Raw genomic sequence first — 16,384 nt, 5'->3', positions numbered from 1 at the left:
TGACACAGCATGCCAGTGTATAATTTTCTGTGTTTCTGCACACCAGTAATACACTGCCAATGTATCCTTATACAAATAAGCAGGTAAGTGTTCTTAACTATTTTATTAATACAAACCATAATAGTGAATATCGAATTTTGCTCCAGCCCATTGTGTATTGTATTTAACCAATAAAATTGTTACTAAGCTATAAAAATAACTCACTTAACCCAATCGTTAGGTGTATTCTAAAGAACAATTGATTAAGATAACTAATTAGTACACGGTTCAAAGTTAAGCTTTATTTTCTTACAAATTAAAAAAATAAATACTTTGTTATTAAATAATGAAATGCATTCTAAATAATGAGTACATACTAGTTAAGTTGGTTGGAATACTGTCAAAGAGACAACTGAGTACCATTCAGACAGAGATTACCTTCATTTTGTATTGTTTGTTCAACAGTGGCAAAAATGTAGCTACTGTAACTTGTTTTAAAAAGGCAAAAAGGTTTACAAGAAACATTAGAACTAAACCGGCTTTGTTCTAACGAGTGCCAATCTATTAGCAAAATTTGAACTCAGTAGTCCTTGATGCGTTAGATCAGGAGTAGGCAGCATGTGGCTTTCCAGCTGTTGTTGAACTAAAGTCCCCTAGCAGTTCATCCGGCAGAACCACAAATTGCCTAAGCCTGCCTTAGATACTATACCACAGTGCTAATGTCATCAGCTTCATCAGGTTTTTTTTGCCTGCTTGGCAGGGATTTCAAGTATTCAAGATGCCTTCTTGCATCTTCTTGGTTTTGTCTCACGTAGTATACCACATACGAAATCACCATGGTGAACCAGCCAAACATAGTGACCAACATGGCATAGTCTGTTGTCCTTTTTTGAAGATTACAAAGGTCAGCATCATTAGAGTTAGTCAGAAATGCTCTTCCCGCGTGTTCATCCAGATCGGCGGTTTTGCAGATGACGTTGCTGGCCGTCTCGTGGTTAGATGCCAGGCTACGAAGAACTTGCTGTAAGGTACAGTCACAGTGCCAAGGGTTGTTTGCAATCCTGGCCCTGGCTCTCAAATTATTAAAAGCATTTTTATGGACACTTGATATCTGGTTATCTGACAGGTCCAGCGTCTGCAGAGTCTCAGCCACTCCTTTAAAAGAATGCTCATCTATAAATTCAATAGCGTTTTTGGATAAGTTGAGAACCTTCAGCTGATGGAGATCTTTAAAAATCTCATTAGGGATAGAGGTTATCTGATTGGAGTCTAGATAGAGTAAAACAGTTTCTGGGGGAATGTCTTTCGGTATTTCCTTGAGATTGGCATTACTACAACTGACATTTAAGCCTCCGGTATGAGAGCACAGGCAGCCTTTGGGACACATACTGGCAGAATGAAAGCACAGTATCATCAGAACAAAGCTTTGTAGGAGCAGACACATGGAGAGAGAGCGTGTTAGCCACAGGTCTACCAAATTCATGCTTATATGTCAGCATAATAACATGACTACTCCTCATTTACCCAAAAGAAGTAGTAAAGGATGCTCCAGAGCCAATCCACGCCTTCATTTTATTGTACTTCACAGATATGAGGACAAGGGAGGACATTAGTCCAGAGGCAAGACCTGAAAGAAAAGACAATCATGATGATTAACATAAATATTGAAAAGTAATTACCACACATAAATAAATCATTTCAAGGTTTAAAGTGAACATCCGGACTAAAAATCGACTCAGCAGCACTGAAAAGGCCTGGTGTTTCTTTAACAGTTTCACAGCATCAGAACTTTGTTTCTCTTATACAAGCCTCATGTTTAGCTGCACAGAAGAAAACTGCCCGGGCTTTTTTCCCCTGATGCTGTGCAAAGCATGATGGGATTTCTGATGTTATTGTTCTCGTTCTGCTGTTTTGGTGCAATTTTTTTGTTTTTACATTTTGAATTTGACATTTGAAGCCTAGTGTGTGCAGCTGGGAGGGGTAATCAGGACACAGGACAGTTGGAACTGTGTCTCCTGCTCCTTGTCACCTCCTTTCAACCAAAAAGATGGCTGCCCCCATGACAAAGATGGCAGCCCCCATGAATCACAAACATTTGCCTTTTCTTTTAAAACAGGGTGGGTAAGAGATTATATTACCTATCTATTCTAATTAACATAGCTAATGTAACTTGATGACAGTATGTTTGTTTAGGCTGAAGTTCCCCTTTAAGGGAAAACGTGCAGGGTCTATTCTACTTGAAAAATACAATGATGGTAATTAGCACCACTGGCTTTTTGTGCACCTGTACAGAGGAGGAAATAATTATTTGACCCCTCACTGATTTTGTAAGTTTGTCCAATGACAAAGAAATGAAAAGTCTCAGAACAGTATCATTTCAATGGTAGGTTTATTTTAACAGTGGCAGATAGCACATCAAAAGGAAAATCGAAACAATAACCTTAAATAAAAGATAGCAACTGATTTGCATTTCATTGAGTGAAATAAGTTTTTGAACTCCTACCAACCATTAAGAGTTCTGGCTCCCACAGAGTGGTTAGACACTTCTACTCAATTAGTCACCCTCATTAAGGACACCTGTCTTAACTAGTCACGTGTATAAAAGACACCTGTCCACAGAATCAATCAATCAAGCAGACTCCAAACTCTCCAACATGGGAAAGACCAAAGAGCTGTCCAAGGATGTCAGAGACAAAATTGTAGACCTGCACAAGGCTGGAATGGGCTACAAAACCATTAGTAAGAAGCTGGGAGAGAAGGTGACAACTGTTGGTGCGATTGTTCGAAAATGGAAGGAGCACAAAATGACCATCAATCGACCTCGCTCTGGGGCTCCACGCAAGATCTCACCTCGTGGGGTGTAAATGGTTCTGAGAAAGGTGAAAAAGCATCCTAGAACTACATGGGAGGAGTTAGTGAATGACCTCAAATTAGCAGGGACCACAGTCACCAAGAAAACCATTGGAAACACATTACACCGCAATGTATTAAAATCCTGCAGGGCTCGCAAGGTCCCCCTGCTCAAGAAGGCACATATGCAGGCCCGTCTGAAGTTTGCCAATGAACACCTGAATGATTCTGTGAGTGACTGGGAGAAGGTGCTGTGGTCTGATGAGACCAAAATAGAGCTCTTTTGCATTAACACAACTCGCTGTGTTTGGAGGAAGAAAAATGCTGCCTATGACCCCCAAAACACCGTCCCCACCGTCAAGCATGGGGGTGGAAACATTTTGCTTTGGGCGTGTTTTTCTGCTAAGGGCACAGGACAACTTAATCGCATTAACGGGAAAATGGACGGAGACATGTATCGTAAAATCCTGAACGACAACCTCCTTCCCTCTGCCAGGAAACTGAAAATGGGTCGTGGATGGGTGTTCCAGCACGACAATGACTCAAAACATACAGCAAAGGCAACAAAGGAGTAGCTCAAGAAGAAGCACATTAAGGTCATGGAGTGGCCTAGTCAGTCTCCGGACCTTAATCCAATAGAAAACCTATGGAGGGAGCTCAAGCTCAGAGTTGCACAGAGACAGTCTCGAAACCTTAGGGATTTAGAGATGATCTGCAAAGAGGAGTCGACCAACATTCCTCCTAAAAATGTGTGCAAACTTGGTCATCAATTACAAGAAATGTTTGACCTCTGTACTTGCAAACAAGTGTTTTTCCACTAAGTATTAAGTCTTTTATTGTTAGAGGGTTCAAAAACTTATTTCACTCAATGAAATGCAAATCAGTTGCTATCTTTTATTTAAGGTTATTTTTTCGATTTTCCTTTTGATGTGCTATCTGCCACTGTTAAAATAAACCTACCATTGAAAATATACTGTTCTGAAACTTTTCATTTCTTTGTCATTGGACAAACTTACAAAATCAGTGAGGGGTCAAATAATTATTTCCTCCACTGTATATACAGTTTGTAGTTATGTAAGGCATATGTTTCAAAGTAACTGTGCTATTACAGCCTTTAGACTCTAGACACGAGGGGAAATACCTATACAATTCATGAGTCTGTACTATACACCATTCTAATTCAGTAATTTACAAACTTTTTTTTAACACAACCCTCATGATTATACATGCTTCTGGGAATAGGGAGGGGGAGTGTGAGAGGAGGGCATCCCTAAATTAAAAGTTCAAGTTTTGAGAAAACCTGAAGTGACTGGATGATGATGATGGACAATGGTGGAGGGAATAAGGTGCAGAGCAGATTCTAGTCAAAATTGCTCCCAGGGCTAGGGTGTAAAAATTGACCCATCCCCCCGTAACCCCTCCAGGTTTCAGGATGTTATTTGTGAAGCGATATTAGCCCCCCAATATAGGTACCAGGTGTCTCCTTAGTACAAGCCGCCCTAGCTGGCCAAATGTGCCCCCAATATACGTAGCTAGGTATAGGTGCCCCCGGTGAAGTTAGCCAGGTATAGGTGCCCCCAGTATGCAGGTATAGGTGCCCCCAGTATGGTAGCCAGGTAGATATGCCCCCAGTATAGGTAGCCATGTATAGGTGCCCCCAGTATAGCTAGCAAGGTATAGGTGCCCCCAGTATAGGTAGCCAGGTATAAGTGCCCCCAATATAGGTAGCCAGGTAGATGTGCCCCCTGTATAGGTAGCCAGGTATAAGTGCCCCAGTATAGGTAACAAGGTATAGGTGCCCCCAGTATAGCTAGCCAGGTATAGGTGCCCCCAGTATAGCTAGCCAGGTATAGGTGCCCCCAACATTAAGATATAGGTAGCCAGGTAAAGGTATGTAAGTGCCCCCAGTATAGGTATCCAGGTAGAAGTTCCCCCAGTATCCAGGTATAGTTAGCTAGGTATAGGTGCCCCCAGTATCCAAGTATAGGTAGCCAGGTGGAGGTGCCTCCAGTATCCAGTTATAGGTAGCAAGGTAGGGGTGCCCCCAGGATCTAGGTATAAGTAGACAGGTACAGATGCCTCCAGCATCCAGGTATAGGTAGCTAAGTATAGGTCTTGGTGCCACCCCTCCTTCCACCTGAAAAGCTTTGGCAGCTGGATTACAGTGCAGAAGGGGGAACAGTTGTCATCCTGTGACACAGCCATGAGAAGAGATACCCGAGGAGAGAGAGGGAGGAGTTATCCCCCTCCCCATTGCAAAGATTCAGCACTGTGGGCAGTGGTTTTAGCGAACACTCTACTCTTCCAAGCTCCATGTGCCACCGGGCTACTCTGTCTGCAGCCCTGCTTGATAAGCAGAAGTAGAGTGAGCAGCGCTGCAGGCAGAGAAGTCCGGCGACACATGAACCCCTATTGCATGCAGAGCAGCAGAGGTGAGTGTTTTCTGCAATGAGCACCCACTGCCTAAGCTCTGAAATGGATGGTGTAGCATTTAAGGGGAGCCCAAGTAAAGGAAGGGAGAAGTTGGGCCCCTTCCCTGCAATTGTGTCACAGTATGCCCCCTGCAAACCCCTCCTGCATTGCGCTCATGGCGGATACCCCCCTTGCATAGAAACGAGGCTGATAAAATGACTAGAGTAAAAGAACTTCTCCAACAGTAACTTCTCCAACAGTAACTGTGTAAAACAGACAAAGGCAAGGTGCACTTGCTTCATATTTATATAGAGGCTACTAGCCCCTGCACAGAGTTCAACGGGAAGATAGAGTTGAACCATTCAGCCATAATAAGCGGTCAACCCACTTGGACTCGGACTGGGCACAAATCGGGAACTTTGTCAAGCTCTGAGTTTCCAAACTGACTATGGATAACCAGCACCCAGAAATGCCAGGAAAGGTCCCCTTCTTGGCTCTTCTACTCATCCCCTATCCACCCCAGGGGTTTCTGGTTTGCATCCAGTCCCACCCTTCAGTGGAGTGACTCTTAGTAGCTGAATTGTTCCGCTTTATTTTCCTGGTGAGCTCTTTTCATTAGAGGCTAGTAACTTAACATAGCTTAATATCGGAGAAATGTTATTTAAAGTGTACCTGAGACGAAAACATAAAAGGTTTTTCTCTTACTTGGAGCTTTTTCCAGCCCCCTGTAGTCCATCTGCTCTGTTGTCATCCTACTGGTCCCCTTGGTTGTGTTGCTGCCTCATAAAGTTCACAATTCAGTTGAGTCATGGACAACTGCACATACATGGACCTGGCCGTGTGCACCACATGATTGCACTATGTGCAGCTCCTTAAGACTGTAACTGCTTACACAGCATGCGTCCAGCTATGGGAGTGTGATCCGATGGAGTGCACGGCCGGGATAACGCATGTGCAGTGGTCTGAAACCCAGCTGGATTGTGGGTCTAACCAGGGCCAGGCTGAGGCATAGGCTGGAGAGGCTCCAGCCTCAGGGCGCAGTGTAGGAGGGGGCGCACAATTCATTCAGCTGTCATTCCTAATTGTGTATGAAGGAGAAATAAATAAGAAAAGGGGATACATAGCAGTGACTGCAAGCCAGATAACTAGATATTAAGGTGTTGGGGAGGTTGTGGGCCCAGTGGCCCTCTTAGTCTAAAAGCAATCAGTGTGTGACAGCTGGGGTGGGAGGGATGGAGGGGCGCACTTTGGTGTTTCAGCCTTGGGTGCTGGAGGACCTTGTCCCTGCTCTGGGTCTAACAGCACTCCTACCGAGGAGAACAGAAGGGCATCAAGGGAACAGGAGGACTACAGGGAGCTGGAGAAAGCCCCAGGTAAGTAGAGATCCCCCCTTTCTTTTTTTATCTCCAGGTTTCCTTTAAAAAAGAAAAAAAAAGAAAATATATCAATGGCAGCCCCTGTAAAACACACACTTTAATTTTATTTCAACCAAAACATTTTTTTTTCTGTATTGAATAGGACATTTTAAAATTCCTGCCATAATTTTAACCAGCTCCCTATTGTTTCTTCCATGGAGTTATATTTAGAATTTGCTTTGAAGAAGGAAATAAAAGCTCACCCTGCTGCAATTCCATGAGAAATATTCCCAAAAGGAACACAGACAGAAATAAAATAAATCACTCTATCATAAAGTAAAAGATTGGCTTGCTTTGCACTGCTTCAGATCGTATTTGCATACATGGCTATCAAACTGTTATAAACACATCCAGAAAAGTAGCAAGTTAATTAGAAAATTAAATGCTCTATTGTAAGTGGAAATTTTCATTCATTTGAGTGTATGGTCTGTGTGGGAAAATAAATAACAGCTGTTATAAGATGTAGGCTCTGTATGTTCCTAGTTCTAACATTCTAATTTAATCTAACATGATATTTAAAGGAATAGCCATCTTGATGTTACAGACAAGCTCTGAAAGAGTAAAATCTCCTTGTTTAAAGAGAACCTGAAGTGACAGGGACATGAAAGCTGACATATTTATTCAATTCTAAACAATACCAGTTATGTGGCAGTTCTGCTGATCCTCTGCCTCTAAAGCATGGTACACAAGTTCAATTATGATTGCCCAATGTTACCACCTACATGTAGTATGAGGGTAAACAGATGTTGAATACTATCAGCAGATAGTGTAGGTAAACCTTCATACTACATGGTGGTGATAAAATTGGTCAGTGATTGGCCAATCATAATTGAAAGTGTGTACCAGGCTTTAGAGGCAGAGGATCAGCAGGACTGCCAGGCAACTGGTATTGTTTAAAAGTAATTGAATATGTCAGCCTTCATTTCTCTCTCTCTCTCTTCAGGTTCTGTTTAAATTAGATGTTACTCTTTCAGACCTTGTTTGAAATATCTTGGTGACTGTTCCTTTAAATATCAGAAAAATAATTTCCTTTTAAAGTGAACCTGAGGTAAAAATAAACTGATGAGATGATGAGATAAGCCATTGGATCCATCCTCCAAACCTTTTACCCCTTTCTATCTCTCCCCAGCCCTATTCTGCCAGGAAAACTTTTATGGCTGTAATTTGCTTATCATGGCTTGTTCACACTAAGAGCGATTTTGCTATTTTTTTAAGTGCTGGCGAAATCGCCTTAAAAGCAACATTGCTCTATATGAGTGTTCTCACATGAGCGATGCGCTTTCTATTGAATCGCAAACGCGGCAGCTCCTGCACTATTTTCTGCGCATTTGTGATTCAATACAAAATATAGGGAAATCGCAAAGCGTTTGAAAAAGCGATTTGAATCGCGATTTCCTTAGCGCTTTTATGAATAAATACATTGTACTGCATTTATTCATTTCCGGTTCAAAGAGTTCACTTCCTGACGTTCACTTCCTGAAATCATTGCTCCGCAAAAGCGCTTAGAAAAGCGCTTTTCTAAGCAAAAATCGATCAGAAAGTGCTTGTGAAAGCACTCCAAAAAAATAAATAAATAAAAAACCCCTATAAATCGCCAGCGCTGGCAATGTATAATGTGAACAAGGCCTCAGTGAGATTTACTATTGTTCCTGAGGTACTGACAAGACAGAAGCTGTCACTTCCATGCCTTGAAATTACCTCTTTCAGACAGCAAAATTAAAAAAAAAACAGCCTGGTTATTAATATGTTTTGCACTGTATACACACATTTATCTCATCATGTCACATGTCACCTCGGGTACACTTTAATTTATCATTAAGCCTGCAATAAGAACTGCTTCCTGTCCTATGGCAGCCAAACAATCCACACAAGGCATAGAAATGTCTGTTAAGAAATGAACAGCATGATTGTTTGGCTGTGATAAAGTAATACAGATAGAGCATATTGTACAACGTGTGGTGAAAAGTCATTTCAATCAGAATCAGAATCATCTTTATTTCGCCAAGTGCGACGATGTCGCGCCCGGAATTTTTTGTGGTTCACACGGCAGGGAAAGGTGTTATACAGATAAGGGGCATTTCGTACAGATACAAAAAAAAAAAAAAAAGAAGCGAAATATCTACACACGTACATCCAAACTTTTACAGCATAACAGCAAGATCAACTTTACAGCATAACAGTAAGATTAAGCATGACAGCATGATAAGCAAAAACATAAGTAAGGGGATTATAGCATGACAATGTGGCGAGCAAACTGGTGAACACTGAACATTCAGTAAGATTCTCATAGAACAGTAAATTACAAATGTTCCTGTAAAACGAGTAAACAGAAATTGACCAGTCTATAGTTGTCATTAAAGCGTTAGCGTACACATATTTAAGGTGAAACTCTGCTTTTACTGGAAATTGCATTGAATGTATGCAATCTCCCCAAAAATGGGAACCTGAAGCAAGAACACGGAGGCTGTCATTTTTATTTCCTTTTAAATATTACTGGTTGCCTGGCAGTCATGCTGGTCTCTTTGGCTGTAGTAGTGAACCCCCACCTGAAATAAGCATGCAGCTAATCTTGTCATATTTTTGTCAGAAACATCTGATCTGCATGCTTATTTTGAGTCTATGGCTAAAACTATTACAGGCAGAGTATCAGGAAGACAGCCAGGCAACTGGTATTGTTTAAAATTAAATAAAAATGTCAACCTTCATATCATTTAGGATGGTGTAACACTTGGTGCGGTGTGATTTGCGTGCGGCAGAAGATCCTACCTCCGTGCATCGCACCATTGCAGGCACATTTGTCTCTGCAGCAGAAATCACCTCACCGACAGGGAAATCTGCATGTCCCCGCTCCCCCGAATGTGTACGCAAGTGACGTCAGACTTCACTTGCATCACCTAACCCGTCAGACACAAGACAGGAAGTGTGTCACACGACTTTGCCACTATGTGCATGCACGCTGCACTGCTACTTGTGGTGCTATTGACTTCAATGCAATTGTGTCCCATGCAGTACCACTCGCAACGCGCTGCAGAGTCTGCATCGATCAAAGGATTTCCGTTGTATGGTGTTACATACATTACAAAAGAGTCATTGAACCTCCTGAATCTCCATCACCAACCTACATTTTTTAATAATTCTTTAAACATAAAACTGTGATATTGTAAAACAACTAAGAGTAAGGCTGGTTTCACACTGTAAAACAGTGTCAGCAACGCGGTGCGTTGCTTCCGCAGCACCGCATCGCACTGACAAAAACAGGCCTTCATGTAACACCGCGTTAGTACAGGGTGTTCCCTGTCTGGCCACCAGCCAAGTAGGAAGTGACGAGCGCTTGCAGTCACTCCCTGCTTCAGGTATGCAGAAGCATATTGTAAAAATACGCTTTTGCGCATGTGCGCTTTTTATGAAAAACCACATTTCCATAGACTAACATGACTTTCGGGCCAACGCAGATCACCGTGGGTCCCGCCCAGGAATGTATTTCTGTGCTAGCATTAAATTGGTCACTTCCGGCGCTGCATACTGCAACGTGGGAAGTATGAACTTCCCCATAGGGTTACATTAGGCTGCGGTAGCAGTGCGGCAAATTGCCGCAACGCACCATGCCAGTGTGAAAGGGCCTTGAAACTGAATAACAGCTTTCACAGCAATCTGGGATAAGCACCTGAAATATGTGTCTGACAAAACAAGGAAAAGAGGCTGCAGAAAGAGGGCTAAATAGATAACAACATATCAATGAGAATGCATGTGTATTAGAGCAGTGTTTCTCAACTTTTTCCACCCAAGTACCCCCTATCGCAATTCACTTCCAGCCAAGTACCCCCTGAATTATGATTAATGAAATTTAAACATGCAACCATTATTTGAGTATAGGTAGCCAGTATAGTTTCCCCCAGTATAGTTGCCTCAAGTATAGGTTAGCTAGGTAGGTTCCTCCAGGGTAGGTAGCCTGTATAGTTGTTACCCAGTACAGGTAGCCAATATAGTTGCCCCCAGTATAGGTTAGCTACCGTGTTTCCCCTAATTTAGGACCTACCCTGAAAATAAGACCTATCACATATTTCGAGTAAGCTCTAAATATAAGACCTACCCTTAAAATAAGACCCAGTGACAAGTGGGGACACGGTCGGCGCTGGGTGCTGGGTACCTACTCCCTTCACTCCCTCCCCCCGCTAACCCCGCTCACCCGCCCGCTTTACCTCCTAAGTTGTCGGCTCCCGGCCTCCTGCTTCAGAAAGTCCGGATACCCCTGCAGCTTATCCCCCCCATAATTCAAACCACAGATCAGCGGTGAAAGGCAGCTAATGTAGTCCAATAACAGCGCCGCTCTATAAAGGAAGTAAACAGATGTCACTTCCTGTATACGACGCAATTACTGGACTACATTAGCTGCCTTCACCGCTGATCTGCAGTTTGAATTTTCAGGGAGATAAGCTGCAGGGGTATCTAGGCTTTCTTAAAGAGACTCCGTAACAAAAATTGCATCCTGTTTTTTATCATCCTACAAGTTCGAAAAGCTATTCTAAGGTGTTCTGGCTTACTGCAGCACGTTCTACTATCACCATCTCCGTAATAAATCAATGTATCTTTCCCCTGTCAGACTTGTCGGCCTGTGTCTGGAAGGCTGCCAAGTTCTTCAGTGTTGTGGTTCTGCTATGAACTCCCCCTTCCAGGCCCCTCTATGCACACTGCCTGTGTGTTATTTAGAATTAGAGCAGCTTCTCTCTTCTCTCTTATCTTTTACAAGCTGGATAAATCATCCTCTGGATGTATTTTCTATGTGTGGACATACTGTACATCAACCTACTTCCTGTTTTGGTGGTCATTTTGTTTGTTTATAAACAAACTTTTTAAAACTGGTTTTAACCACTTTTAATGCGGCGGGGAGCGGCGAAATTGTGTCAGAGGGTAATAGGAGATGTCCCCTAACGCACTGGTATGTTTACTTTTGTGCGATTTTAACAATACAGATTCCCTTTAAGCAGGAGGCCGGGAGCGGACAACAGAGGAGGTAAAGAGTGCAGGCCTCTGTGTATATACAGGGGGACTCTCTACGCAGATTCCCCTGTATTTAGCCAGATCCCCCTGAAAATAGTCAGATCCCCGTGTATATAAGCAGATTCTTCCTCTATGTAGGCAGATTCCACCAGGAAGAATCTGCTTATATACACAGGGGTCTGACTATTTTCAGGGGAATCTGGCTAAATACAGGGGAATCTGCCTAAATACAGTGGGAATCTGCCTATATACAGGGGGATATCAGGCTATATACTAGGGGGATCTGGCTATTTACAGGAGGAATCTGGCTAAATACTAATGGGGATTTGGCTACCCCCGCAAAATATAAGACCTCCCCGAAAAAAAACGCCTTACCACATATTTTGAAGAAAAAAATGAATATAAGACAGTGTCTTATTTTCGGGGAAACACGGTAGGTAGGTGCCTCTAGGAATTTTGGGTTTTTTGCCAAAATCATCAATATTAAAACAATAAAAGGCTTTAACTACTTCAGTTGTGTGTAATGAATCTAAAATATATGAAAGTCTAATGTTTATCAGTACATTACAGAAAATAATTAACTTTATCACAATATGCTAATTTTTTGAGAAGATCCTGTAGAGGTGTGGGTGGATCGCGGGACGAAGGCAGCCATCCACAGGGGATCCCCCTCCCTTCATATGCCTAGAAGGGACATTCATGTGTGAGTACTCACAGGAAGTTAACAGGCGGCTGTTCCAACCTTGTGGTGAGTGGAGAAAAGCGGGGCGCTTGCTTGCCCAACTAACTATAGCCTGTTTAGTTAATCCATGTGGCCCATACTGCTGCTGCTGCTTCACGCTATCATGCATGGCAAACCTGTCAGCTACATGCTGTAAGACACCAATTCTAACTTGCATTTGAACTATCCATCAGGATTGCATGCAACTGTTCTTGCTTTGGCAACTTGGAAATGTTTATTACTAACGGAAGTTTGGCTTGCTGCATCTAATTAATATCCATGCTGTGAATTGTGCGTCAGTTTTATGCCTTAAAGCTGTACCTACCAATAATTTTGGAATATTTGGATTTGTGCCCATCCATAATTTCTTACAGTATATATGTATTGCTCATATGCAGTGAAACTTTGCGTATAGGGCGCTGTGTATATCATTGAGAGGATAGATACCAGGATTGTGTGCTGAGGTTTGAAGGTGTGAAAGGGAGACCTGAATGTGGATGTTGATGGAAATCCGGATGAGCCTTAACCTTTGATTTTAGTGCTTTTAATTAGTGTGTCTTGGTGTCGTTTGTTGAAGGTTTCCCAATAAAGTGTTTTGTACTTTTTGACTTGAGGTCTCATGTCACCTTCCTTATCTCCTAAATTTAGTTCATATCACTAGCTGGAGACCCAACTAAAATTAACACATGGTGGTCAGAGGTGCGAGACGCCTGACGGACTGTGTAGAATTTTATTACAGAGGACTCAATTTTTGCCAATAAAAGGACCCCCCCCCCCCTTCATATGTCTGTAAGTGTGACCCTTACTGTGGAACCATCCTGGGTTACCCAGATGTATCACTGACTTATTTTGCTTTCACAAATGCTGGGAACTATCAATATATGCATGCATATTTGAATATGTATCTTCGTGTTATGTTTTATTATATAGTGGTTTTGATCTGTTCTAACTCACTAGCTATTGTGCGCGATATAGATAGATTTTGATGTTGGATGTTCTTGTTTGATGTTTATCTGTACTTGATTCAAATAAAACTCTTTGAAACATAAAACAAAGAACGATCCCGCATCATGCATCACTGCAAATCATCCTTTTATGTCCAAAAAACCCAGTCACACATCCAGAACCGATGGAATGCAAAGTCTGCCTACAGACTATTAATTTCTCAAAGCCATATTAATCATTTTTAGATTAACATGGTAAAGTGTAACTACGTTTTCATGGAAAATAATTTTTCATACTGCATCACTACTCAATTTATTTTGTAAGTTAATGCTATCAAAGATAAACTACCGTAAAAATAACATTTTTTTGCAATATTCATTTACAAATGATTTAGTCAGTGTTTGCCCATTGGAAAATCTTTCCTCACCCTTAATCACATTCTAAAATGTAGCACATCTTTAGTCCTGTCAGGTGCAGCACTGCAGAATTTAATCTACTGAGGAATCAAATCAGTAGAAAATATACCTGGTCTCCCAGAATCCTCTGGGAAGAGAAATCTGCATAGTTTAACAGCCTATGCTAAGTATCATGGGCAGGGTGGAGTTATCATAGATAATAATATATAGTAACCAGAAAAATTAACATAAAAATTGGTATCCTGAACAATGTACTGCATTCTACTATATGTGAATCAATGCTTCTGTACTTATTAAAGAGGAACTTTCGCGAAAAGGGGAAAAAATAAATCAATACATTGCAAAGTGAGAAGTTTGAAAACAGAAAAGAGATCAAGAAAAGATTGATATTTGCCAATTTTTTCATATTGTTTGATTCACAATCACCTTGCACATAATCATCTTTACTACTGGCAGACACGAAAAAAGTCAGCACCAACTGCCATTATCTATAACCACACCCCCTAACAATGCGATAGGCTAAAAGTTTTTTGTTTTTTTTTATAGGTATTCATATGCACAGAGGGAGATTCTGGTTGCTTGGCAGTTGGAACCAGCTGTTATTTCCCACAATGCAACAAAGCTCCCATAATGTGATGTCAGGACCTAGCTCCTGACATCACACTGTGGGAAGGGTTTCACCACAATATCAGGCATACAGACATCCCTGATGATCTATTTGAGAAAAGGTAAAGCTTTTTTTATTGGAAAAGGGGTATCAGCTACTGATTGGGATGAAGTTCAATCCTTGGTTACAGTTATACAGTTATAAATATGAGACATAAAGAATTGTGCTTACAGTAGCAGGAAAGAAGGGCACCAGCTGAGGGTGGATGAAAAGAGCGCCGCCATATACTCTAATACAATTATCATTAATACAATGAAAGAAGCGGAAAAAAAGGGCGCCGCAAAAAATATCGTTAACAACATTAGAACATTACAGTTTTTGAAGTATGCTATCGGTTTAGAAGCTTGCAACGTTATAGTTGTTGTCATATTATTTTGTTTGTATGTACAGATTTTACATTATAAAGATACTATCATTTCTATGTGTAAAAGAGTGTTTCTGCAGAGGGAGTGGTTAGGGTTAGGCACCACCATGGGGAGTGGTTAGGGTTAGTTTCAGGCACCACCAGGGGAGGGTTGTGTGTGAGAGTAGAGCTGGGTTAAGCTGTATTGTTGGATTACGCAACAATTTGTAATGTTAATATCTTTTCGTTATTATTTCCCGTCTTTTTTAACAACAGTATTTATCATTAACCAAGTCTGACACGATGTTTATCGTTATCTGGTTTCGTTATCCACTGGTGCCATTTCGTTATCCAGCTGGGCCCTTTTTCACAGCGCCCTTTTTTCATGCACGCGTGCTTACTAAAAGCCATGGCAACAGTACACTGTTTTGAATGTATCATGGCAACATCCCACTGTATTTGAATGTATCTGTCATAAAGCTTTATTTTTGCCTCATTATTTTCCTCTGAGAGTGATTTGGTAATACAGATCACTGGGCTCACAGCTGCAGAGATTTCATCTTGCCAAACGTCTGTTCACAGCCCATGGGCTGCAGCACCAAATTCATTTTCACTAAGAGAAGTGGAAAATGAGAGACAGAGCAAATAATGATATAGGTAATGTTTAGAAATCTATGCAGCGGTTATACCTGTCCTGAAGGAAACCGTTTTTATTTTTTTTTACCAAAAAACTTTAAAATGTTTAAAGAATCTCTAAAAAAAGACAAAAAAAAAATCAAACAATGACGACATTGTGTTATTCTTCTGTAAAATGTTCTCACTGTGATTCATCTGGCTTAGCAAGGTCTGTTATGAAATTATGATAACGAGGAGATGAATATAACCATCCAATGTGGAAGGGTTCTGTTATGACTGTATTACAGCAGGCAGAAATATTGTGTTTGGTCATGAGGAAGCCATATGGATTCATGGTGCTTCCAAATGTTTGTTCTAGTTAATTAAATTCCAGTGATGACAGTAATGCTCTTCTTTATGTTTCTCCTCCATGTGCGCCAGAGATATTAGGCAGACACATTAGTTCCACAGTTGACTGCACTGTAATCAATATTTGCATATGCATTTTTCTTGCTCCTTTTGAACTGGTGCCAGGAAACTCAGTCTACAAATCAGAAATGATAGGGTGCAGAGAATAAAGACTGGGCTAGACAACGTAACCCTTGGCCAGTAACTCATTTAACCCATACTGGACCACTATCTGAAATAGATATTTGAAAAAGGAGGAGATCACCAGCAAGAGGTTAATAATCATGTTCAGAAGAGTAACTGCACAATACATGAAGGATAGTAAAAGCTAACATGTGCCGGCTGTGACTAATAACATATCAAGGACAACTTAAGTTTATATATTTAGAATATTTTTCATAAAGTACATGCACAGCGTAAAACATGGCAAAGGAATTATTCATCCGGATCAGAAATGTAGTTGTATATCAGTGACTCATTTTGCCTCATGCCTTGCAGATGACAGATGTAAGTAGGAAACAGGCTGCAACCATGTAGTAAACTTTAAAGAGAACCTTAACTGAAAATAAAAAGTCAAAATAACCATACACAGGTCATACTTACCTCCTGTGTAAT

At 41.2% G+C, this 16,384-nt stretch overlaps 1 protein-coding gene across 6 annotated transcripts in view; it reads right to left on the bottom strand.

Moving 5' to 3' along the window:
• Positions 1-261: 261 nt before the first annotated feature.
• The window catches only part of LRRC3B (leucine rich repeat containing 3B), a 300,534-nt gene continuing 284,411 nt past the window's right edge, over positions 262-16,384 (bottom strand). For all 6 annotated transcript variants that reach the window (XM_068234446.1, XM_068234448.1, XM_068234447.1 and 3 more), the window contains one exon: positions 262-1,606. In XM_068234446.1, the coding sequence (XP_068090547.1) occupies positions 683-1,462 (780 nt within the window). In that variant the 5' untranslated portion in view covers positions 1,463-1,606 and the 3' untranslated portion in view covers positions 262-682. The remainder of the gene's footprint in view (positions 1,607-16,384) is intronic.

The sequence above is a fragment of the Hyperolius riggenbachi genome, chromosome 5 (genome assembly GCF_040937935.1).
Source record: "Hyperolius riggenbachi isolate aHypRig1 chromosome 5, aHypRig1.pri, whole genome shotgun sequence".
NCBI lineage: Eukaryota > Metazoa > Chordata > Amphibia > Anura > Hyperoliidae > Hyperolius > Hyperolius riggenbachi.
Note: the sequence above shows the minus strand (reverse complement) of the source record. Positions and strands in the feature narration are given on the sequence as shown.